The following is a 27,867-nucleotide window of genomic DNA, read 5'->3' on the forward strand; positions in this document are numbered from 1 at the left end:
TTGCCATTGCAAAACGATAACTTTATTGTGCTTCTGATGCGACGATACTGCGTTCCTTCAAACTGTTTGACAGGGACTGTGGAGCCGTGTTCACAGAATGGAATGGATGAACAAATCAAGATGATTCATAAATTTGATCACTCATACTTGCAAAGTTTTCACATAGACATACAAGCGTATAAGTAACTGCTTTGGGCAGTGTATAGTGCCTCTGCATCCATTGTTTCAAGTGCAAGCTTACAGTATAAATGCATTCTGCTTGTAGGAGTTACCAAGAATATTGATGCAAATTCTATGGTCAAAATGCAATACTGTTTTCAATGAAGTACAATCATGCATTATTAGGAGCAATTATCAAAACAATAAAGTTTTAACCTCTTTTTATGACAGTTTCCGGGTTGGGGGGGGGGGGTGGTCATTCTTGTAAGAGAAAAGAATGTTGTTGTTTTGTTTGTTTGTTTGTTGTTGTTGTTTTTTCAGGACAATGTCATCACTTCAAATAAACCTGGAGGCATCAAATATCATCACAGACAATTTTCTTCCAAAATGGAAAAAAGTTATTCATTAGGAATGAACATTGCTAAAAGCAATATTTAGAGTTAGGAAATCGAGCTGTTCTATGGGAGTCAATACCCCATTGTAAATACGCATGAATGCTTGTTACATGATGGTATCGAAAAATACAAAATATTGGAAAATTTGTGCTTCTGTTTATGTCGATTTCCTCTTCAGATAGTGCTTAAATACAATTCATAATTCCTATCCATCAGAAACCTCCAAAGTATACAGTTGAACTATAACTAGCTACTATCCTCTTTAGAATCAAAGAAGATTTAATTCAAAGATCACTGTATCTGTTTTACAGAAAGTACAATGACTCTATTTTTCTTTTTGAGTCAGGAAACAGGCTGTTGTAAAAAGTACAAAAACAACAAAACAAAAGTAAAAAAAGATAAGCAAAGGAACGTCCATTAAAATATTGAGATGTTTTTCATTTATCAGTGCAAGCATAAAGTGTTAAATATTGCTGAAAGTAGTGCCATCTGCAGCAGAAATACATCAATAATGTAAATTGATTTCTGTAGCTATTTTTTCCATTTCTATTTCATGCCTCTCAGGGGTAAATCCCAATATATACCAGGGACCCCTTCATAATAAGCAATCATGAATATATCCTAGCAAGATGTACTATCAATATACTAAACATGAATCCTAACATCACTATCTCAAGCATGTATATTCCACTACGACATTAGACATTAGACACTATAGACACTAGAACAATCTTCTGGTAGATATCTTAGGCATCAACAATTTATAAGAGAAACCTTTTTTGCAGAAATCTAAACATTGCACATTAAGTATATATTAGACATACTTCCTACTTATTTAGCAGCCTAAAAAGCATTACATAGAGAAATATTAGTGTTTACATGAACAAGCTTTAAGAATACTTGAAGTAAAATTCTAATATGTATTACATAAACACAGTGACTCATATATGCAAAACAATACAACAAAATTACCTGACTAGTGTAATCGTACATGAAATCATATTACTCTATATATTTTATAACCATCCTATAACTCATAACATGCCATCATTTCTATGCCCTTTCATTATGCATACATCAGACATTATCCATTTGACCTAATTTCATCATTAAATGTGACCAAATACATATACTCAGTATGTCAATTAAATCAATCATACAAAACTACAATAGCATATCAATCATGTTGACCTTAATGACTTATGTCTGACCTCGAAATATATTAAAGTGTCCTGACAAAGAATGGCTCATTTCATGAAGTCTAACTGCTAACCTAAACTTTTACCTAATGTATGAAGCATCTCATATCTAATACTGTTTACTGTATATTGGCAAAACAATTGACACTTTCTCAGAAATAGATTGAACATGTATCTACTGTAGCAAATGCCCTCCTTCACATCACACATATTCATATTCAGAGCAAAATCTTAACTCAGATATTGTGAATGCTGTATGTATGAACTAATTATATAATGATATATTAGATGGGTAAATACATATAGATATACCAACAATGTATTTTAAGTACTTGTACAACATGTTCTACTACACACTTGCACTTACTACACTGACAAAATGTGCACTGATTTCACACAAAAACGAAAAAACAAACAAACAATGTACAGTAGATGCAAGGTTAACAAGTTTTAAGTATAAAGTATATGTTTTGTGCTGTGACTCTGAATTTCAGATGGTAAATTGACAGTGACATCATTGTCAGTTACAGTATGAAAAACAATATGCTCTATTGAACTTCAAACATTTTTTTTTCTCTGTCTCTCTCATACACACAAAAGCTCACATAAACAAACAAATGCATACTTCATCTGCTTACAAGTACAAACAGGTAGAAATATATTCTTGTAAAGAATACACAAAATACTGCAAGGTGCTGCCGCATTTTTGTTTTTTAGCGAGATATCATTCATCATGAAAAGAGGTTCCTACAGCAGAGCAAATATCATTCATTTGCACAGCTTTGACTGTAAGTCACTCAAAAATTCACTCATGCAAAATATATCTCTCTATATATTTTAGGATGAATTGTTGAGGACTTGGAATAATGAGTTTTTCTTTCATCATGGACCAAAATACACATATCAAATCATTGAGGGGCTAATTTGCAGCTTCAGATATTGTGATTTTTGCCGGCATTTGCTTCACATAATGAGATTACTGCGAGCATTCGTGGATAAATGGAGCTGAGCCAAGCATTGGATGGTTAGCAGGCAATCTCAAGTGCCTTGTTCACTGTTGCCACTATGGTGGAGAGACCGGGCTCTTGGAGAATGGTGCCATGTTCCCCCTCTGCAACAGTGCTGTGAAGCTTCCCAGTGCAGAACTATTCACAACGAAGGGAGAAAAAAATGAGAACACTCTATTACTGGGGCATCTTAGAGGGCACTTAAACAGGGACACAAATTCACACATGCTAATGATAGTAAAACATGTCAGCTAGAAACAAGGTAATCCTCTATCGGTAGGTCTAATGAAAGAAAATAATTTACAGCAGTATTTTTCTGTAAGTATCATGCTTTATCAAATACAGCTAAAGACCTGTTTAACAAAAAAGACTACATACAGGAAAGAAACACTTAAAAATCGATGTTTGGATTCAGAGAGTTTCCACATAGAAGTTACAGTTTATATTATTGACTTTAAAGGTCAAACTTCAAGAGACTTTTAATCAAGTCAAAAGTTACTCTACGACTATAGACAATATTTGAAAGAAAGTAAGTTAACATCCAGTAATTCACTCTATACACCCTGTTCCTGCAGAAAGGTAAAAAGACCAATGTGACATAACTGTTTTCACTTGGCAATGCACTAAAATAATGAAGACTTAAATGAGCATATTGCAAGGCAACCATAAAAAAAAAACTGTGTCAAAAGTTTAAGTGTAATGAATTTAGTAATGGCAATGAAACAATCTAAGAAATCCTTTTAACCTTTCTGAATATAAAAAGGTCTGATGGTTTTCAAGAAAAGTTCAATTGCAACTCTGAAATCAAGTGAATACTTCTAATTCACCATCGACTGCCATCTTCTTTGTCGATGAGTCCAACTAATCCATTCTACAAAAATGTAACAATTGGTCCCCTCAAATCTCAACATTTTCCAGTAACCTCCCACACCAGCATCAGGTCACCATGACCATCAGAATCCCAAGAAACTCTTCCATACAAATGTCAAAGGTTATTTGTTTGAGTACAAGAAATCCCCTAAACCTTTCAAAAATTAATTCAAAGACTTTCACTTTACATTCAACTCGATCATCTTCAAATTTCTGTACAAATGTTAAGGGTTTTCTTAACTCTCAACAGTGGCAATCTCACTGAACTATCATCCAAGAAGTCAAAGGTTATTACCTCTTCCAGTCCATAGTTTTCTCCCAGTCCTGACAGCTGCATGATCTCTGACCCCTTGGAGGCACGAACAAAGATGATGTCTCCCCTGTGCTTGGCCTTTGGCCTGTAACCAAGACAGGTTTCGATGCGCTGCTTAAAGCCACGCAGAGAGAAGGTGATGTCGTCTGGGCTGAGGTCAGGTTTGGCCTGGGCAATCATGGTGGTGACCAGCTCAAACATGGTCTGGTAGTCTGGACAGGCGATTAGCTGCTCCTTCAGCTGTTTGAACCAACAAGCAAGTAAGAGAAAAACTTGTGTATATCCTCTCAAGTCATATGGAAATATTAATATATTGATTATATGGCTCTTAACATTTCATTGACTCATTGTAGGAGAAAGATAATTAGGTACACATTCATCAAAGTATCATTGTGTAGATTGTATTGAAGAACACAGTTAACTATAATTTTTAAATCTTTTTTGGTTACTACTTCAGTCTTGCAGAAATTGTTCCAACTCCACTGCAGCTGTTTAAATCAGACATACATTCAAAAGTGTTGGCAAACTTGCAACAAAGTCATGTATGTCAATATTTTTTCACCACCATGAATTATACTAACCTCTTTCCATTTGGCTGATGTGTGCTGCATGGCAAATGTCAGCAGACAGCCGACAACCTTCCCAACATCCTTCCCCAATTCCTTTCCATCCTTGGTCTTCTCTGCCATGAACTTCTTGTGGAAGAACTCAGTGTGGCACGCCAGAAACGATGGTGCCCCATCAAGGGAGATCAGAGGCTCCACCTTTTCTCCGTCCTTCTCAAGGATGAGTGACATCTCGTAGGCCAGGCACGCACCGTACGACATTCCAACGAAACGGTAGGGTCCGCTGCTCTGCACTTCCCTCACCCTCTGCACATAGTAAGAAGCCATTTCTGGGATGGTCATGTCCAGGACGGCGGATGTGAACTGAATGCCATAGCACGGTACGGCCATCCTCTCCACAAACTTGTCATACACAGAGATGGAGCCTTCTATTGGGTGGAGAAGGAAAACTGGCATCTGACCGTTGTTCACATTGTTCATCTTGACGACGGTGTCGGCGGCACTGGCCGACAGCATAGAGGGTGAGTTACTGAAAACCTTTGTGAACTGCTGCTGCTCCTTTGTCTCGCTGTCCAGTGCTGCTGCTGTAGCTGCTTCCTTGGAGTCTGTGTCGGTTGTCGGGGTGTCGTCACCACCTGAGTCCAGCTCGGCGAGTTTCCTCATGGAGAGTTGTCTCAGCTCCCTCATCCCCATCTGGATGCTGTAGTCACGCTCAAGTGTCTGCTTGACCTCCACGCCCATCAGGGAGTCCAGGCCGAGTTCAGAGAGGGTGGCATCGGGGCTGACGCTGCTGGGGTCACTCAAGCCCAGGATGTGGGCCACCGACTCCACCAGGCTGACCTTCGACCCCTGACCAGCACCTGCGTCCTCCCTCTCTGCTGGGACAAAGGTGGAGACAACAGCACATGGCTGCGACAGGAAGCAGTCCAGTGTTGCTAGGCAGGATGGCATCCTCTGAGCAATGCAGCCACTGATGACAGTTTCGTTTCCACCCATGGTATCCACGACAACGCCAACATCACCTATCACTCCCCATTGGATGGCTAGTCCTGTACAGTGATATTCAGCAGCAAAGGAATGATCATGATCAGTGCATTGGTACAGGAATATACTAAAACCACAATCTCGCTCCACTCAATAATAACATATGATCATTACAAAAAAAGGTTTATGAGCTTTAGTATATATGTTCAGGTATTTAAGTATTCTACAATTCTGAATACTACTACCTAAGTTGTTCAATTATGAAGAAAGATTGGTTTCCTCAGTGTAAATGAAAGCCAAAGCACTTTTCAGCACAAGGTAAATTTTTAGTAGATTAACTTTTCTGTCTTCATTTCCAGTTAATATTCCATGGATTCTTACTGTCATAGTTGAGTAAATCAATGGGACATCAAGTATGAATCATCATTGTCATCTCTAAAACCCACAAATATCATTCAATCTATTATATGATCAATCCTACATGTGATCAAGTCTATATCATAATCATATTCTTTATATGTTTATATCTTAATTTGTTCATATATATACACCCTTGGAGGATAGTTCCAACAGCTGGAAAGTTTTCACTATAGTAGGACACTCCTGGATTGGATGACGAAGCACACGCAAGGTCACATACCTGGCAGGCGATCCTCTCTCCTCCTCTCACAGATCCTTTCCATGGACGAGTTGGCGAAGCCATAGTTGGTTTGACCGGCATTGCCACGGCCACAGCTGACCGAGGAGAACATGACAAACCACTCCAGCTCTGGACCGCAGCGGCTTCGGGTCACGACGTCGAGGTTCAGTGTGCCGTCGACCTTCGGCCGGCAGCACTGCTGGAAGTTCAGCACAGTCTGATCTTCAAAGAGGGCATCTCGCAAGACCTGACAGAAAAATAGGACAATTTTCTCAGCTATAATCTCAAGCACTTCACCTCCATCCATCTTATAGTGTTGTATACATGTATCTCCAACTTAATCATCACAAACTGAGAATATCTTGAATACGTTTAACACGTCTCTGCTGATTATATACTGAATAATTAACTGAAAATCTGAACTAGATTTGTTTGAGTTTTTTTTCTCACCATGGCCAGGTTAAAGATGCCTCCAATTGGGCCCAACTTCTGGCTCTCTGCAATGAGTTCTTCTGCATCCTTTTGCTTGGCAACATTCCTCTTGGATGCGACGACTTGGATGCCCTGGTCCTGCCAGCAGCTGATGCGGTGGGCCTGGTAACCGGTCCTTACCCCCGAACGGGAAGTGAGGACAAGGATGCGGGCACCTGAATTGAAAGTAGGTTTGTTCTCACTCTTATTATTCATCGCACTGATGGATATACTTCGTGAATAAGAAGTTTGTAAAGAGGTCCGTCAAACCACATTTATGAGGTCAGATGATTCCTAAGCTAGCATCAACAGATGAGGACTAATTTTGTCACCAGACAGGGAGAGTAGTGATACTACAGTAAGACATGTCTCCAAACCATGGCCTAATTAGCTTATTTCCTGATGACTAAACATATAGCATCTAGAAAGTGAGAGTAAAAAATGGACAGCATGTGGCATCATATTAATCCTCCAAAAGATGCATGCATTTTAGTAAAAAAATGGTATTCATTTCAATAAACAATCTTTAATACAATAAAGATTGTTCATACAAGATCAACCACTGGAGAAAAGAGATGAAAGCTGGTAACAGCTTCTATGCAGAAAACACTTTGGAAACCCACCTCTGTCAATGAGCCACTGTGATAGCTCCATCCCAAATCCTCCCAGTCCACCAGTGATGATGTAGGCTTTACCGGGGTGGCAGTTGTTTTTGGTAATAGCGGTGAACTTTCTTGGACTGGGTACAACAGTCTTCTCTTTCTCTTCTTCTCTCACCTTGGAGGAAAAGAAGACGAGAAAATCATTATTTAAAAAGATCTAGAAATTACTAAATTTTCCATTGTCATCTTCAGATGAGGTATATTTTGCTGTCAATAAATGCATCCTGTGTTCATCAGTTAAAGACAAACATATTATTCCTGGTCTAACCACAAATTGTCAATGTAAAAGCTATATAGCTCATACTGGCAGTTGGAAATTGGATGAGCAGTTACCCTTGTGACAGTTACTCACTTCGCTGTCCAGGCTTCTCATAGTCATGAGCTCTTTTTTTTTTTTTGTGTCAAATATTTGTCACTATCTCTCTCATGTCTAAACTTTCATTACATAACTTCTCACCCATTCATCTCACTGTCCAAGCCTTAGCAGTAGTGGATAGTAAGGAGTGACAGTGGTATGTGGCAATAACTCCTGATACTGAAATCATTTTGATACCTGAATAAGCACTTTGCCGATGTGCTTGCCCTGTGCCATGAAGCGGAAGGCTGCTTCCACATCATCCCGCTGGAACGTTGTGGCCTTCAGAGGGCGCACCACACCCGAGGCAATGCCCTCCTTCATGAGCTGAGCCACCGTGGGCCAGTCCGGGTTGCCCACATCCATCAGGCGATCCAGGTGGACGCCGTGGAAAGAGGTGTTCTTCAAGAACAGGGCCATGCCTTTCAGAGATAGATGTAGGGAGAAGAGAACATAAAATGATGTTATCCATCTTACCAAACCATTTATAAGTAGGTGGAATAAAACTTTCAGCTTGTACAGTCATCATCTGCATGTTTGAGTAACTCTATCAACAAAATGCTGGAGAATATGGAATGCTGTGATGGGCACCAGACTTCTGGACTGAAAATAGACAATAATAATCTCTTTAAGTGACCCCTGAACACTTTTATCATCTTCATGGTGTTGGCAAAACATAACTGTGGCAACACTGCAGTGCAGTGCGATGATCAAGGCCTTGAATTGGACCTACCCTTTAACTCTCTCGGGATCATCAGCCTAAAATCCTATTGACTATCTACATGAACATGTCGCTGACAGGTCTAAAAGAGCTCTTAAACATCACTATAAGATCCCAAGTTTGGACCCTGACAGTGAAACCATCCTTTGACAAGATGTTTTTCCCAATATGTCCTTCTTGTACAGATATAAGTTTTCTCCTGGTTATCCTTGTTTATTATAATGAGAGGGCCTTGTAGAAGAACAATGTGTACATTAAATTGGCTGCCCTGGGCAAATAAGTCAATATTGTTGTCACATGATGATCATCCTGCAATAATACACATACCAGGGTATATGGGTGCACAGATATAAGCTACACCATTACCCCAAAGTAGAGGGTTGTATTCCACCCAATGAGTTGGGTAACACTAAGTAGGACAATAATCTGCTTACCCAGGCCAGTGTTCTGGGAGAGGTCGTACTTCCCAATCTCCAGGAATCTACCGTGCATGGCCAGGACCCTCAGGCTAGCCTCCAGCTTCTCAGATGCAAGAGAATTCAGGACCAAATCCACACCTGCATGGGAGAGAGGGGCAGGAGGGGAGTGGGATGGCAAGGGGGATGAAGTCATTCACTTCAGAAATCTCTTTTGATGGACATATTAAGATTTGTAGAAGGACCAGCTAGTTTGGCTTTCTTCTGCTATCTACATTGTAGATATCATATGTTAATAACCAAAAGCATTAACATCCATAAGCATAATCAAGAAATTAGTTCCAATAGATGTGACCATAATTCCACGATATACTTATAAATTATTGGAGCAACCAATAAAAACTTATGAAAAACAAATCCCAGCATCTATTCTTAGTGTGAGATTCACGAACACTTTCAAAAGTTTTGGTACTACTACCACATTTTTCAAACTTTGCTATAGCTTTCTCAATTGCACAAGTAATAAATTCAGTTTTGATAATTTCATTCAAATGTCATAAAAATTACATATAACTATGATTCATTTATATAATATATCCTATCAAAAACAATTTGGAAGGATCGTGAAAACAATTCTGACTTTCAAAGAATAAATATCTGTGCAGACTTGATGTATCAATTCTTTTTGCATCGCATATTTATATGATCATATATCTCCTTTGGTTGGTTCAGAGAAAGACATATCTACAAGCCACATAAAATGGGGCATTATACTGTATCAGACTGCTGAATATACCTTTTCCATTGGTTTCCTTCATGATGTGTGGCTCAAAGGTGGTATCTCGAGAATTGGCGAAATTCTCATCTTTGAGCTGAGGGAAAGTCTTCTTCAGGAACTCTCTCTTCTCTTTGGTACCTGCAAGTTTAGCCAAAATGAAAGAAGTGTTATGTACAGAGTTGAGTTTTGAAAGTCTTGCACCAGCATCTGCAAGCAAGCATCCATCATTTTGCTTTCAATCAAAAGTATAACATTTACTAGCAGCTGATATTCAAAGAAGTCACTGTGTTTTCTGCTTTAATCTGATGTCATCGTATATCAACATGATCTTTAGGGCAAGTGTCTGATTGATGACTCTAGATGAGATTGTTCGCTCCTCTTGGTAAAGTGATACTCACCACAAGTTGTGAAGACGCGGCATCCGTAACTAAGAGCGATGGATATGGCTGCCTGACCGACACCACCCGAGCCAGAGTGGATCAGGACACTCTCACCGCGCCTCAGCTGACCGCGGACAACGAGGGCGTAGTAAGCTGTGCAGTAGACCACAGGGATGGTTGCTGCCTCCTCCAGTGACCACTCCGGTGGGATGTCAAAGAGGAGATGGTTCTCGACCGAAACGGATGTGGCAAGACCGTTGGTCTGCACCAGGCCCATTACACGGCGTCCATCGCCAAGACGACCAGAGAACTCCAGTCCCAGGATGCAATCCTTTTGGGCAAGCTCAGCTAAAGTTGACAGGAAGAATGTCACGAAAACAAACTCACATCAGACTGGTCTATTACAGCTCTTCATTTTGGAAAATGGTGGAAGTATGGCAAATGTCAGAGTAATATATTTTTCTGTTTCTATTCTAGTTTGAAAAACATTATGAGTGCCCTGTTCATGTCAACTTTTTAGAAATAAAACAAAATAATCCTTCAAACCCAGAATTGAGCAACATACTGTTGCACAGGTTTGCTCACTAATTTGATTATTTAACATGTTGAACTTGTCATCTTCAGACTAATCATCACATGATATGACATCTTTTATATGATTGTGACAGGACAGTATATTGACTAGTGGTTTTTACTTGTACATTTTCATTATGTTCATGAGGTCCTCTCCATCTGCTTAGTACTATCTTAAATGATTTAAGTGGGTTTGAGCCACATTTTTATTCCTTTTGTGACAATGGTTTCTCCACACCCTACCACCATACCTACCTGACAGAGCATCTGGTGGCAGCTTCCCTGTAGCGATCATGATGTCCCTAAAGTTGAGGGAGGCAAAGTAGACGCTACACATGGACATGTCTTTGCCTAGTTGACCTGGAGCGGTGTAGGTCATCGGTAATGCAATCCAGCGCAGAGTTGAAAGGTCACCTCGAGTGAGGGTGTTGATGTAGGCATGGCTCGTCTCCACTTTGGAGTCATCAGGAGCTGTTGGTACAAGATTGCAGAGGTGGTATTTTATGCCCTTTTCTAGCCTCCGTGATATTGCCATGGAAACTAATCAAGAGTTTTAATTATCAGATACATCTTTGATATATTCATAGAATGAAAGCTGAACAATATTTTGTAGATCATTTGGTACAAACCATTGATCAGATCTTGATCATAGGTCACGGATCACCCTATTGTCACTAAGCTTCACTCCACCAAACATTTAAATACAAAACAAAGAAAAAATAGAAGTGGCATGTTCTCTTCAATTTTAGGATGACTACCCCTGGACACTTCCCTCTGAACAACTACCCCACAGGACAACTACTTCCAGGGGGTAGTTGTCCTGGAGTAACTATCCCAGGGGTAGTCACCTGCCCCTCTCTGCTCAGGCAGTTTGTCACCTCCAGGGGATAATTGTCTAGGGGGTATATGTCCCAGGGGTAGTTGTCTTGGGGTAGTCGTCTGGGGTGTAGTTGTCCAGGTGATTGTTTTAGGCATGCAGAACAGTCTCTATAAATTGCCATTCTCAAAATGGAAACATTCATACAGTCACACATCACTCCATTAGGAACCTCTTGATCATACACATAAGATAAAAGCATAATTTTCTCTCTACTCCTCAAATACCTCATCATCAGTCACTTTTGAGGCACAGAAGTATCAGGGTCAACAAGGGAGGGGGGGGGGGTGCTGCCCTTGCAGAAACATGTGAGAGCTCTAGATGACCATTAAAATACTTACAGGTCTCCAAAAAGTAATGTCGATATGATCCCCACTCTCCATCTTTCCAGACGTTCATGAGGAGGTCTCTGTTGAGGATTCCTTCCAGAGAGTCCTTCAGCTGGCTAAACTCTCCACCTGTAGGTTTCCCCTCAGCATTGAATATGCACCTAGCAGGTGAGTATGTTATGGGAAAAATAACATCTATGTCAACAAGCCTGCAACTTATTTCCCTCTATCAAGAATATTCAACACTCACGGGACAGAATAATTAAGTACTATACATGACCCCTCCAGCACATGACATCCCAGGAGAGCATAAAAAGTCACAAAGATGAAACTGCTTCCCTTGAACTACAAATCAATGTGACTGAAGCATATTCATGAAAAAAACAGAGCCTCAAACCTAAAAGAGCACAGGATTGTGTAGAACTACGAACACATAACATACATGCAGAATGTATTTCAAACGTCTTTGCTTCTCACTTTTCTAGTGATGGCACTGCAGATAAAAAGCTACAAACATCACATGAACACTACAGAAGTTCTGTGTCTCATATTGTGGTCTGGCCATAGTAAATGGGCAAGGGACAAACCAACGGTACCTTCATCTAAACTTCTCTTTATAAACAAGGTTCTCTCACCTGATCCTGTCCCCTCCCTGCTCAAACTTCAGGCAGTTTGTCATCCCCACTATCCCACTGTGGTAAGCCTTGTCGGAAAGCAGCCAGATGTTCTCTCCAGGGGGCTTCCCTTCAAACTCTACCATCCTCTTCTGCAGGTCTGACACCCAGGTGTAGCTCTTATCATCAGTGTTGATGATGCATGGTTGTTCTTTCGAGGAGGGGCTGAGGCTCACTTTGCGGCACAAGAACATGGTGGTCAGGAGGCCGCTCTGCTTGATGGAGATGACCTCCAGGCCATTGGCCTTGAAGGCAGAGAGGAGCTCCTGCTCAGAGAAGATGATAGAGGTCTTGAAGGGGAAGACCTCACCCCCTGCTGGAGCCACACTGCTGATGACCTCATGGAGGAGAAGGAAACCATTGTCCTTGAGGGATGCACTGATGTTGGTGATGGCTCTGTCCAGGTCAGAGGTCAATCTCGCTAATCCATTCACAAGGATGAGATTGGCTCCAGTGAGTCCATTGGTGGGTGCTGATGCCACATCCCACACATGTGTCTTGATGTGCATTGCTTCCAGTTCCTCAGAGATTTCTTCAAGCTTTTCCTTGGAGACATCAGCAATGGCATAGTCAATGTCAGCAGTTGGTTGAGAGTTGAGGAATGGGATGGCTTTCTTGTACATCTGACCAGCAAGGGCACTGACCTCAAGAACCTTCATTTTAAGTGACCGCGTGTTTTCCCACACAACGTCCAATGCATTCTTCAGATGCCGCCCTTGGACAAGACTTTGCAATAGAATGTCATCTTTACATGCAGCATCCAGAATCTCCTTGACCAAGACTGAGAATCGCAGGTTTGGTTGAAGCTCTGTGATCTTCTGCAGAGCTTGAAGGTAGCAGTGTCCAGGTTCCTCCAGAGAGTGCTTCACCTCGGCATCTGTAATTAGTCCTGCCTTCTGCTCAATGACTTCAAATGGGCAGGGCAAGCCTTCATCATGAAGCTTCCTCCTGGCTTGGTCCAAGACAGTCTGAGCATAGCTTGCACACAAATCAGCATACTCCCGAAGTTCATGGTCCTGGCAGAGTATGTTGCTTTCATTGTAGGGCACAAAGTGGAACTCTTCCACGGTTGGAGGAGAGTGCTGCGTTTGACGTTTTGGAGCTACGGTTGCATGGAGACCTGAGATTTCAACACCACCGGCTCTGCAGGTGTCGGTGTATGGATCGACAGTGACTTTGATCTCTGTAGGGTGGGGTCAGTGAGAGTGAAGGATATTCAGGCTGTCATTACAATAAGGGTGCTGAAGCAATAGAACTTTATCTGTCATTTACCACAAAGTCTTGCATACAAGACACTCTTTTCCACACCAAGAAATTGTAAATGTTGGGGATGATTCTTGCATATGGACACAGAAAATTTCTGACTCTAAAAACTACATCTCAAAAGATGCACTATAATGAACTGGTATCAGAGTTTATACATACAGCATACATATAACCCATAATACTGGCAGGATCTAGTCTTGGAACATGAAGCTTCATGGCTCAGTGGGTTGCCATTATCTGTCCTCCCATGAATGGCAATAAGATATTAGGATATCATTTTCACTACCAAAGGTAGCTCTCCTCAGAGATCATTGCTATTCCAGAAGGTCCTGCTATTATCAATAGCCCATCAGTGTTTTTACATCATCGTTAGATGAGAGTGTGAATTAAACATCTTGTCCCAGGATAAAACAACCAGACAGGATTCAATGTCAGGATTTCCTACCAAAGAGTCCAAAGACTAATTTTTCACAACTGCCCCAGTGCTCCCACTATAACCCACATGTGGGGTTCAATGTTCTTACCTTGTAATCCATCTGCCTCAATGTCATTCAGGGCGGGGTTGATGGCATAGCGTCGGATACGGGTGGGGAGGCGCAGACACCGCACCCCTTTCTGTCTGTTAAGGATGGAAACCTGAAGCATGGTGTCTGTGAAGGTCACCCAGTTTCCTGTCCATGCCAAGGTGCCTTCACTTCCTGGATGACATTCAGTGTAGGATAGAAAGTGATACAGAATAGAAACAAGATGAAGAATGAATATGTGAGTCAGTGACTAAACTTTGTGAAGAGACTACCAGCCACTGGCAGCAGCTGGTAGCAAAATTAGGCAAAAACTTAAGATAGATCGCCAAATGTCCTCTCACTGTGTCTTTCCTCGTATTGGTGGCTTGACTAGTCTTATCCAATAACCATCTGTTTGCTCTTTTTGCATCAACTACAGTGCAGGAGAGCCTTTGACAAAGACTAGGTAAGATGAAGCCTAACAGAAGTCATGTTTCCAAAGAGATAAAGAAAGTAACACGGCAACAACAATGCACACAGCAAGTATAAAACTATCATCACTGTTACACTGCTATAAGTCTAATATCATTCATGGGAAATATAAATGTCTGCCCTGTCATCAATCTCTAATCACCATGATAACACTAACCATCATCCTTAATTTGGAGGACCCCCTGGAAGTCTGGTCCATACTCATAGCCCCTCAGCCTCAGCTCCTTGTACACATCTCCCTTCTCAAGAATAATGGTCCCCTCTGCAGAAGCTGTCTCCACCACCGGAGTCGGTCTCTCTGGGACGGGTGTGTCCGGAACAAAGATCTTTCCAGACACAGCCAGCTGGTCTCCATCTCCAACCTCAAAGGTGTTTGAGCCTGGAGCAATCCGGACCTCCAGATTTATTGTGCCTAAGATGAACAATGAGAACAAAGATTAAAAGATAAAGATATAGAGTATATCTAATGAAGATGTGAAATGATGAAAAAAACATACAAAAAAATAATATGATAAATAATAAACATATATACTGAAGTGTTGAAGGAATTTTCTTGTCATGTGGAAATAAGAATCATCTCCTCCACAGATTGGTAGCACGATGTCAATTTCACTAAATAAGTATTTCTGAGCGTGTTCTACTAGGCATACGAGTAAGATAATACAAGCAATGCAATATACAAACTGTGAGCACTGTTGTCAGCTTTAACCTGATTAGGCTATTCTCTCACTCTAAACTGTTTTTATGTCCTTTAGAGCTTCATTCAAATTAAAGTGCACATTATATGAGACTTTGAATGCCCTGAGATGATCCCTGTTTTGGCATTTTGTTGTTGCTGCTTTTTTAAAGAACTTCTTTGACTTTGTAAACATTTGTAATTCTTATTTCTAGAAACTTCATTCAGTGTATTTAGAGCCACACCTGTCTTAGGTACAATTGTAGCCTGGTGGATGACAACATCTTTGAACTCCACTGGCATCTGATCAGGAACGGTGTTTCTCATCCTAGCGAGAGCTCTCCAGGCCAGACGGAGGTAGCCAGTAGCTGGGTACAGAACCCTGCCATCAATGCAGTGGTCCTTGATGTAGCTGTCCTCCGACTCGGGTGATACATCTGTGAGAACAGAAAATATCGATATTTTGTGCCTTATGTTCATACTTGATGAAAGTTCCAGTGTTTACAGTGTATTGTTTCAAACTTCTATGATCTAACACTTGGATATTCATTGTCAAATCCAATCTTTATACTGTCTTCAAACTAAACATAGCTGTAATCCTTATTGATGTGATGGGCTTACATACTTTTCTTTTAACCTGTAATATCTATTGATATGGGCTAGAGTATTTCTTGGTCTTTTTTTTTAATTAAATCTGAAAATCATGGCCATTTTGTAGAATATTTGCATTATACTTCCAAAAACATCATGGATTATAAAGCAAATGTTCACATTTTAGTACATATTTACGCATGCATGTCTGGATCATATGCAGTTCACAATATTCTTTATAGTTGGTGAGTCTATTTGGCAGATGCAAGTTTGTGCAATAGTCCTCATATATCTCCAACTTTCACAGACGTAGGCCTACAGGTAAACAAACACACACTTGCGCAGACACACAGAAAGACACATACACATGCACACACACATACATACATAATCCCTATACTTTCTAATCCTCCCTCCACACTCAGAAGACAACTTACCAATGGTAAAGGCCATTACGGTGAGGCTACTGCCCCCTTGCTTCAGGAACTGCTCCACCCGAGGAATGTCCCACTCTTGGGAGTGATCCCACCTGATCACTGGGGCAATAGGGGGCGTGGTCACAGAGACGGGGAAGTCCACGGGAGGGTAGAGGCCGTCCAGTTGGACATCAATGCCACTGGCATACAGCTTACCGAGGTTGGTCAGAAAGAAAGTCAGGTTGTCTGGTTTCTTGCGATTCATCAGACTCAGAAACTCCACATTTGCTCCAAGGGTCCTCTTCAGAATAGCCTATGAAAATATGAGATGAAGCAATTTGTAAAATCCACTCAGTCAATTCCATCTGCCATTATGAGTTGTACCAATGTCTGGTCAGGTATTTTCATGAATTTCTAAAATCCTCATCTCACGAAACAAAATATCTCAAAAGAAATAGATTTCAATATAATGTCATCAGCTGCTATATGGTTAACCTACTTAATCTAGACATTTATAAGCTACCAACAAGAATTTAAAAAAAGGAGCACCAATACAGGTACATATTTGAAACTTGATCTGAAATGCAATACTTGTATGTCCCTATACAAGCAACTACATTCATTTCATCTCTATACCAGGCGTACAAAGATGTTGCATTCACTGATTCATTTCATTTCAGATGAATGGGAATAGGTTGTGGGCTTTCTCATGAAATGGTCTTAAAACTGACCTGGAGGAGACAGTGTGGAGCTATCTCTATGGTGATGGCATTGTTGGGGATACGAGCCAACCCTTCCCTGAAGAGGACCGGGCTGACGAGGTTGTTAACCTGGTAGGCAGCCAGCGACATACCGGAAGGTGGGGCTCCTGGACCATCTGAGCTGCCACCCAAAGAGGTGCTGACCCATCGTGGGGTTGGAGGTCTCTTGTTGGTAATCACCTTTGTTGGGGACAAATTTTTGCATGGAAATTAAGATGTATTCACGCTTGTGATTATAATAAATTACAGATATGGATGTAACAAAAATTGCTGAAATTGTACAAAATACAAAAACTTTATAATACCATATTTGTATACATTATTATGTTAATGAAATTGATGAAAATTGATTCATAACTGTAAAGCAATATGTCATACAGAGAATTAATCAAATCAAATCAAAATCAAATGTTTATGCATGTCCAGTATTTCATTTCACAAACATAATTTTATCTTTACAAAGACAGGTGTAAATTTTCATGCTTATTTAAAAAACATATTGCATATTCTTATTCAAACAAACAATCAACCTAGCATGCACTTCCAACACTCCTTACCCTTTCCAGTGCTTCCAGCAACATGGGGGCTATCTGGGCCATGTGGGGCGAGTGGAAAGCCACATTGGCACTGTTGACAGACCGGGCGAAGATGCCCTCTGCCTGCAGTTCAGCAACAAATTTCTCCACACACTCGCGGTCGCCTGAAATGGTGACAGTGTCTTCAGCGTTGTGACAAGCGGGCACGACGCCTGGTGGGACTCTCTGCTTGGTTTCCTCCCATGTAAGACCTATAGATGAATTGAAAGATGCAGAAGTTTACCAAGTCAAAATGGTTACTCAATGTTGTCAAAGTAAAAACAATACAAAAGAAAAAGAAAAACATAAAAGCAGAATAAAAATAGTGGAAATAAAGATCAACATACAACTGTAATGGATTTGAAAAAAAAAAAACTTTCTAGGCAAATATGATTTAAGACATATGTTTTAACTCACTGATTCCTCAATATCAAAGATTAACTAACAGCTGATTTTACAAATCAGATAGAGCAAACTCTGGCTTTCTTTAAATAATCATCTAGGAAAGAAGCACACTTTAAGTGTTCATTCCTAGCTTTAAGCTGATCAAAGAAGGTGGCACATTAATATATTCCACCTTTTTTTCTGTTTACAAAAACGAGTGAAATAGAGAAGAAAGAACAGCATACACAAAAGCAATCATATTTTACATGTAGTATTTCCATTTCCAATTTCAATACAAGGTGATCTCATTGGAAAAAACAACAACAACTTGATATTAAATCTTACATTCTCAAGTCATTTATAGTAACTTGAGTCTGCAACTGATGGCTACCAAACTCACAAAAAGGGGCTAATAAAATACTCTCCTATTGCAACTGATCAAGAAATTGTGCTTCATCAAAGTATATAAACACTGATTATCATCTTTTAGTAAACCATGATAAATGTCATGAACACACATACTTGGCTGAGATTCCAACCCATGGCCTCCTGATTTTTAGACAGGCATCATTTATCTACTAGACCACCAAGCTTCTGCTCAGCCAGTGATAGTTCTGATCCCTTGTTTAGGTGGGGTCCTGCATATTCATTCAAATTAAAAATGATCCTCACTCAAGTATGTATGCCCATGATTTTTATCATGGCTACGACTCGATCACATGATAGACGTTTATTTACGTCAATGAAGGGCAATTTGTCAATCATCAGTAAAAATAAAACAACTCAACGCAAGAATTATAATTTGAACAAAATATTATCTTCTTACCAACTGCTGCCATTGCCCCTGGAGGTAACTGTGCTTCCATCACACAGCGCCCCCGCCAGTATGCCGCCAGGACAGTCTCTTCAGCGGTCAGGCTCTCGTCAGCATAGCCGCAGCCAAGTTCACCGACCGAGTGACCAATCATGCCATCTGGCTCCACTCCAACTGCCTTGAGGCAGTTGACCAGTGCAACCTACCCAAAATAATGGGAAGAAAATTAATGTAATAGGTCTTTCAATTCATAATTCTACAGCTAGTTTTGTGCAGTGATAATTGCACCAATGTCCTCTCCAATTTAAGAATAAAGAATCGCACAAATCTTTCAAAGCAAACATAATTGGATGACAGATGCTTCATCATTTGGCTTTTGCATAGTATTACCTCAACAGCTTCAGCACAACAAAATTGCATCATTTTTTTGCTTAGTTGTGTGTGCATGGATGGTAACATCTGGAACTATATCATTGACAATAACATTTTATACATTGAATGGTACCAATTGTATCATGCAATGTTCTGTTGACTCGTCAAAGCAGTTTTACATCAGCAAGCTCCTCCTTTGATTGTTGGTCATTTTATGTGTCTGTGCAATGGTCTTCAAGTTACCATCAAATCTTCACACATTTTAGTGTTGCAAGGGCTGACCCAAGTAATGCTTTGCAAGGAGAGGAGACAGGATTCTGTGTGGGAAAGCTCAACTCACATGGATGCTGGCAATGGCAGAGAAGGAGTTGATGGTGGACTGTAGCAGCTCCTCCTTGCCTTCAAGGATGATGCCCTTGAGGTCCATGGAGGAGTCCTCCTCCTTCAGCACATTGTGCAGGTGGTCGATGGTGTCACGGAAGGGCTCCAGACACATCAGATCCTTGCCCATGCCAGCCCACTGGGATCCCATTCCCGAGAAAACATACCTGACATTACGCAGCAAAAAAAAAAAAGAGATATAGAAAAATATACATATGCATATATTCCAATATATCTCCTTATGTATCATGTACACATCTGGGCCCCGTCTTATAAAGCCTTCAAATCAATCAAAAGTCCCCAAATCAATCGCAACTTGCATTGCACCTCACAAGAAACTTGTGATTGATTTCTATCACAAGTCTTTATAAGACAGGCCCCTGGCATATTATTATCTATGAGCAAATCTTGTTTTTTTTTTTTTAAATCACTTTGCTTGTTGTATTATCTAGATTATCATTCATCATATCCTCCTGATTTGATTTTTCAAAATCACAGTAAATATATCCAAAGAAAGCTCCTAAAGGTCGTTTAGAATTAAAACTTTTGTTGATGAGTTTTGTCCTGTTCTTCCACAGTTACAGCAATTATACTTTCATGATTTTCCACAGAAAGATTCTTTATCTGTAACAGTTTATCAAGTATTAATCCAAGAGAATACCATTGAGTAAAGGAATATACGGCAAAAAGAATGATTCAAATTCCTTAACTGACCTCCTTTACATGATCTTACATACATCCAGACTGGAAACAATAGGAAGAAATGTTGGTAAGGTCTTTAGATTTTATTGAAGCAGTGGATCTCAAACAAACATTTCAAAGATGCAATATATGCCAAGAACCATTTAGTGAAAATATCATATCTCTCTTGTTTTTTGTTTATAAAGTCTATGTTTTTTGTTTATAAAGTCTATGGCGCTGCTGTCATTTCTTCTTCTCATCTCTCACACTGATGGAGCAGATGTAATCCATTTACCAGATGGGTCTTTTCTCCGGTGGTGACACCAGTTTGACCTCTGAGGACTCGGGCATCCCGGTCAGGGAGTATCCCCTGCAGGGCATGCTATTCAGAGGAGCATTGGCAAGCTCGTCATACAGGCACAGCAGCTCCAAGCTGTCTTTGTTTTTCTGCACATGGTCCAGCTGCTCCTTGACCGCTTCCACTGTGCGGGAGGCACAGGTCACCAGACGAGTGGGAGGGCTGATGACCCCCGAGTCTGACGACTTTGCGAGTGGCTTCACGATGACGTGGACGTTGGAGCCGCCAAAGCCGAAGGAACTGATCCCTACGTATCCACCCTGGTAGGCCGTTTGCTCTGTGACGACCTTCATTCGTCCATCCTGCAGGGCAATGATGTTGGGGTTGGGATCGTTGAAGTGGATGTTGGGCGGGATGACCCCGCGATTGAAGGCATAGACAACTTTGGCGAGGGCAGCCAACCCCGAAGTTGGCTCGCTGTGGCCCATGTTGGATTTGACAGATCCCACCAAAAGAGGATGCTCTGGCGTTCGGTTCTGACAGAAGATGTTCGCGATGCTGTTGGTCTCTTCCCGATCACCGACCGTAGTGCCTGTGCCATGGGCCTCAAAGTATTCCACGTCATCGACATCAATCTGTGCCTCAGTGTAGAGCTGTTGTAAAAGACTCTGTTGACACTCACCAGATGGATATGTCACACCTGTTAAGTATCAGAAAAGCTATAATATGAAATAAAATTTCTAAGCTTCAATTTCTACCTTTCCTAATCTGTCAGAGAAAAAGAAAAGAGAGTAAGAGCAAACACAAAGGAAGAAAGCTTTTATCAATTCTTACAGTATGAAAATATGCAACTTGATGACAATATTGTATGGATTCTCTGGTTCCTATATTAACTTTGAGAGGTTTTTTTTTTTGTGAAATAACATTGTATGGTTTCTACAAGCATTGATTGCGAGTATAGTATTTTAAGATAAGAATAAACAAGCATCTATGAGTATTATTCAACATTATATACCTCATATATAGATTCCTCTCATCTGACTGGTTAAAAGTGGAGTCATGAAAATAGCTGTGCCCCATTTTTGATCAAAATGACGTCATGATTTACTGTGCCCGGGGCATAGAATCAACTGTGCCCTGTAAATAGGTTTGGAGACAGTCGCAACCCTGTACACATAGATCACTCACATGTACGCACCAATAATACGACTGCCGCGCTGTCGATCAGCGTTGATTACAAGTGCTGTAAAAGAGACTAGAATCTATATTTTCGGTCTCTATATTTCGGAATCTATATTTTCGGTATATAAAACAAATAATGACAGCTTGATATTCGGGGCACAGTTAAAATTATGTAGGCCCTCGGTGATGTGAAAACCATAATTTTAACTGTGCCCCTCATAGCAGTCATTATTTGTATACTAAATTACTCACACTATGTTTTGAAATTTGAAGTTATGTCTTAAGAATATAATCCTTTTTTTTCTGAAATATCTCCATCATAACATGTGAAGTGAGGGGAAGAGGAAGAAAACAAAGAGAAGATTTGGGTCGTGAGCTGCTGAGAGGGATCCTTACCTTGCTCTTTGTAGCCATCTGTGTTAGTTCCGGAGTGAACTAGAGTTCCATAGGATCTCTTGCAGACAGATTTCCTCGTGATGTACAAAGCTACAATGCCCTCAGATCGGCAATAGCCATTAGCTGCAGAGAATAATGGATGTGTAAATCAAAGATATAGTATGAAATACACATCAGTTCTTCCAGGATCCTTGATTTAAAAAATGATTATAAATAAAACATCTACTGGTAATTGAATGTTTGGTGCTCTTAATTTGTATGCAATTAGATGTTATTTCCTTGCAGCTGTAAATTTGTGGAGAATACCACAGTTGAAAATTTTCATTTTCAAGTGATTACTTGTTCAAATTAATGGAGTAAAATGTTGAAATATAGATTTAAAAAAAAATCAGATACAGGACAAAAATGGACGTTTCTGAAAGGTCAAATCCACTCTTTTGCTGTTCTGAAATTGTTAAATATATACCACAAAAATGGTATGCAACAACAATGTTTGCACTCGTATTTCATGAATTGTGGATGGTGCAATTTGGTGAGTAAAGTCATCAATATTCGGTCCACCACAGTATTAAACAAATAAAATCATATTCATCATCACTTTTCAAACTAAACCATGAAAAGGACCTACAAACTCAATATTTCTCCCGTGTACTTATCAATTTATCATCATAATTTTATGGCCTCTATAGGATAACAAATGCACTTGGTATTTTCAGAAGAAATGGGCGTTTATTTTTGGTACATCCCCCCCCCCCAAAAAAAAAAAAAAATAATAATAAATAAATAAATAAAATGAAAATTCTCTCCGTATTTTACACAAGTTCATATACATTGCCAACCTACCAGAGCTGTCAAAGGACTTGGACTGTCCGTCCGGCGAAAGGACGCCAAGTCGCCAGAACTGCAGGGAGCTCTGTGGCTTGACCAGGAGGTTGCTGGCGCCAACGATGGCCGCCTCGCAGTCTCCCCTCCTCATGTCCTGGATGGCGTTGTGCAGAGCCATGAAGCCAGAGGAGCAGGCTGTGTCAACAGAGTAGCTAGGTCCTGTCCCGGGGGGGAAAATTATATACATATATATATATTCATTACATTTACTAGTTTTAATCATGACAAAGATGTCAGCAATAATAATGAAAATGATAATGATGCTGCTGATGATGATGGTGATGGTGATGATGAAAATAATAACAATAATGGTAATAGTAATAATGATTATGATAATGATAATAATAATAATAATAATAATGATAACATAGTAATAATGTTACATTACTGTTATTATTATTATTATTATTATTATTATTATTATTATTATTATTATTATTATTATTATTATTATTATCATCATCATCATCATCATCATTATCATCATCATCATCATTAAAGTGAGGATTGCTGAATCACGTTATGCATTATATGGCCATAAAGTGCGTGCTCTGATCAGAGGAAGGGACCTCTCTGTATACCTCTACAGATATGTGGCTCCATGCCAGTTATATTCTGGTTTTAGTTACAATGTCAATCACACACGCACATTACAACCCAACCCCAAGCAGATCCACCTGCAACTCGGTTTCACACACACCTCGTACCTCGACCCTCACATCATCATATTGTCATTGCTATCACTTTTATCAGTACTATTATTGTTAAATTATTAAGAATGAATAAGCATGAATAAAGAACAACATCAATCAATACAACACTTGTAGGGGCCTACTACTAAATTCCTACCATCATTACTGCAGCTGACATATGGGTACCTGTTTGTGTTTCTTTCAGAGTACGTGAACATATGAATAAATGATTATATCTGTTAAGCGAACGACACAAACGTTTATCTCCATCATTGCCTTATTCATGTACAGTGGATTCATATCACATCTGTTCCAGTTCTCGCGAGTTCAATAACAATTCACAAATTTGTTCTGCCATTGTGTGCAATCTCACTGTACTCGAACTATCAGTGACCTTTACCCTGTCTAGACAGACAAGGTGAACACACTATATAACCCTTGCAAAGTTTTCAGTGAGCAAAAAACTCCTCCATCGAATAAAGAACAGACAAGGTCTCACATTATTTCGGTAGCCAAAATGGCCATTTGCAAGCATTACAAGCTAAAGTTTGTATGGTATTACAACAACTTTTTCACTCCTTAGAAGCAAGTATAATCTGCAACAATAGCTTGCGCACATGATGAACATCTTACCAATCATCTTACACTCAAATATTTTTCATAGAAGCTGCAGAGTCTTCAAAATATGGAGCAGAATTTGCAAAAATTAGCTTGGGTAGTGGCAATATAATTTGCGAAAAAAACCCACTTGTTTGTTTGATCGTTTTTTTTTTGTGTGTGTGTCATTTTGTCATCATTTTATAACTGTGACAACTCCTTACCTCTGAAATCGAATGAGTAGGATAATCTGTTTGCGAGCATGGCACGGTTTGTCCCCGTGACACTGTACCCGATAAGTGTCTCGGGATCACTGCCGAAGGATTCGGCTGCGTCCGCCACGCTGCAGCCAATGTAGACACCCGTCTTGGTACCACGTATGGTCTGCGGGTCGATGCCTGCCGAATAAGAAGAAGAAGAAAAAAAAAAGAAACATTAGGCTTTGACTACCAAATTTACACATATCTCTAAAACAAAAGAAATGTAATTCTTTTCTTTTTTTCAACAGCTCTCTCTTGGTTCTTGCAAATGGTAAATAATGTGTTGTTACTCCTTTGCGCTTTCTTTCTTTTTTAAAAAGTTATTATGTATTTTGCTTCGTTCATCAACTGTATTGATATGCATCTAAAGGATCATCGTGTGTGAACAGTAAATCAATCTACCCGCTTAAGACAAAGCAGTCCACGTAATACAAGTGCGAGAACTAAGTATAAATCACTTCTTTTACCTGCATTGGATTTAAAAGTACTCAAACTTCACACTGACGATAGTCAGTGCAGCATGTGACTTTTCAAAGTTAAATTATTGTGTATACAAGAAACACTTGTAATATATTTGGCTACATTAGACCGTCTTCTTCTACTGAGAAAGGACAATATATTTAAAGTCTAATGGTAAAGTTTGCATTGTTGAAACTGATGGACGAACTGACGGGCGAATATATATAGATAAATCGACGTAAATAACACCGATTTTTAGTGTTTAGTGTTTAGGGTTTTTCATGGCTATTATTTACTCTAAACACTGAATAATCAGTGTTTATTTCTGTCGATGAAGAGCGATTATGTCGTCAATCAGGTGCAATAAAAACGATTAGTTGCAAAAATTATTAATAAAGTTTACTAAAAAGCTTGTATTTCCGAAATCTCACCTTGTGTGGACAGTGGTTGCGAAATTTCAATTTTAGATTCCATCTACTTATGAAACCCCCTTTTTCTCCATTTTTGCCAACTTTTAATAAACTTTTAAAAATCGTTAGGAGTTACTTGATATCAGTAAAATCATTTACACAACAAACATTTCCCACACAAACACTGCGATTAGCTGATCTCATGATTTATATCTTTGTCGTCAGCTGGATCACAGAATGTGTTAGCTCGGTGATATAGCTCAACATTGTCAATCATTGTTTGAATCGTTTTTGCAGCGCAGCCAGCATGAACCCACCTCCGTCTACGATGGCTTCGTAAGCAACTTCCAGCAGAATCCGGAGCTGCGGGTCCATTGTGTTGGCCTGCTTGGCGTGCACCCCGAAGAAAGTGGCGTCAAAACGCGAGAGGTCTTTCAGCTTGCCATTACGTGGCGGCAACCCAAATAGACCTTTGGATGGATGTAGAAAGGGAACCCAACTGTTGTGAACGTCATCATTATTTTATATTGTTAATCTCATGCTGAATTACCCTTAAAACTCTTGCACATAATCCACATACCATGTAGCATGATACAGTGAAAACAAATACTACATACAGAAATATGAGAAGTTTCGTATAAGGGGATATAATATACCTTTATTTAAAAAGAAACGAGTAATGTTATAGTGATACAAAGCATGATACCTTAATAGATATGAACATAAAAATCATTAATAGACCAAGCAAATGTTGAGAAGGGTCTTACACATTTTCACGTAGTTTCTTTCATACACAAAAAAGGGGAAATTTTAAACTAAGTTGCACTGTACACAGAAAATTAAATGATATCACGATTATGGTTATTCTATCATAGTATTATCATTATTATCATTATCATTATCACCATCATCAACAACATTGTCATTATCGTTACTTTAATTGTCATTTTATCCTTATTGTTATCACTATTACACTCATTTCAATTGTTCATAACAGGCACATTAATGGATCACATGATTACCTGGCTCCCATCTTCTGTCGTCAATGGTAACGAGATTGTCTTTGTCGAGAAGATGCTGAAAGAATTCCTCCAGGTTCTCCGACTCTGGCAGTCTTCCCGAGATGCCGCTGATGACAATCTCGTCTTGGTCCAGCACGCCCATGATGCTGCAGGGAAAGGCACTACGGGCCTCAGCAAAACTCTTTCAAAAAGCTGCCCTGGAAAGATAATTCATCGACATCAAGGATGTGCTTAAAGGAAAAGATTCATCTGCGATATCTAAGACTGTAAATAGTAATATGGAATGACTTTGGAAAATGGGAAATTAGATGATGTAATACAGGACTATCGTGGCTTTTACAAGTAGTACTAACAATTTCAACTTGCCAGCATAACCAACTTGGGTGCTGTTCGTTATTCCGAAGGTTCGTTAATCCGAAAATGAAATAGGGTTTGCTATTCCGAAGGCTCGTTAATTCGAAAATGAAATAGGGTTCGTCATTCCAAAGGTTCGTTAATTCGAAACACACAAATTCCCTATACCTAGAGGGTCGTTAATCCGAAAATGAAAAAGGGTTCGCTATTCCGAAGGTTCGTTAATCCGAAAATGAAATAGGGTTTGCTATTCCGAAGGCTCGTTTATTCGAAAATGAAATAGGGTTCGTTATTCCAAAGGTTCGTTTATCCGAAAATGAAATAGGGTTCGTTATTCCGAAGGTTAATTCGTTGATCCGAAAATGAAATGGAGTCCGTAACAAACCTTCGGAATAACGAGCCTTATTTCATTTTCGGATTAACGAACCTTCGGAACAACGAACCTATGATTTCATTTTCGGATTAATGAACCTTCGGAATAGCAAACCTTATTTCATTTTCGGATTAACGAACCTTCGGAATAACGTACCTTCGGAATAAGGAACTGTAACCATTAAACTTATACTTTAGGAATTCTTGGTATGAAAACCAAAATATGAGAAACTAATGAAAATATAATATAATAAAAACTAATCCACCCCTTTAAAGTATTTTTCCATTGCGTATGATGAGCTACAAGAATACATAATAACACGAGTTTAATGTCCAGAGTATCAGTTTTGATTTATCATCATTTTTTGTTTGTTTGGTTTTTTTTTTTTTTTTTTTTTTTTTTTGCTGTGAGATATGTGTCCAATTCTAATATGATGGCGAATCATTATTTATTACCATGACTTCATGAAATAAAAAATACATTTCTTTTAATTAATCACATTATATACATATCACGTTTCTGTTCAGAACTACTGTAAAAGAAATACATCGTATACGGACTCTGTTGCACACTTATACAGAGCACAGAAAACACATCTTATACATTCAGAAACTTAAATCACTAAACTTCTTCGACTTAGATGTTTGTCTTTTAGCAC

At 39.6% G+C, this 27,867-nt stretch overlaps 1 protein-coding gene across 1 annotated transcript; it reads right to left on the bottom strand.

Moving 5' to 3' along the window:
* On the bottom strand, positions 1-26,624 carry LOC140231544 (fatty acid synthase-like). Its single transcript, XM_072311677.1, has 27 exons — positions 26,483-26,624; positions 25,778-25,930; positions 24,556-24,729; positions 23,001-23,201; positions 22,158-22,280; positions 20,577-21,279; positions 19,560-19,767; positions 18,860-19,049; positions 17,632-17,861; positions 17,045-17,254; positions 16,335-16,626; positions 15,552-15,743; positions 14,788-15,042; positions 14,160-14,333; positions 12,331-13,552; positions 11,708-11,856; positions 10,745-10,960; positions 9,935-10,264; positions 9,555-9,674; positions 8,777-8,899; positions 7,820-8,043; positions 7,228-7,381; positions 6,584-6,780; positions 6,134-6,380; positions 4,525-5,558; positions 3,926-4,183; positions 1-2,898 (listed from the first exon to the last, which is right to left on the bottom strand). Exons 1-27 carry the CDS (start codon positions 26,622-26,624, stop codon positions 2,779-2,781), a joined length of 7,641 nt encoding a protein of 2,546 aa, XP_072167778.1. The 3' UTR covers positions 1-2,778.
* Between the last annotated feature and the right edge of the window lie 1,243 nt (positions 26,625-27,867).

This window comes from Diadema setosum, chromosome 8, assembly GCF_964275005.1.
Source record: "Diadema setosum chromosome 8, eeDiaSeto1, whole genome shotgun sequence".
Lineage (NCBI taxonomy): Eukaryota > Metazoa > Echinodermata > Echinoidea > Diadematoida > Diadematidae > Diadema > Diadema setosum.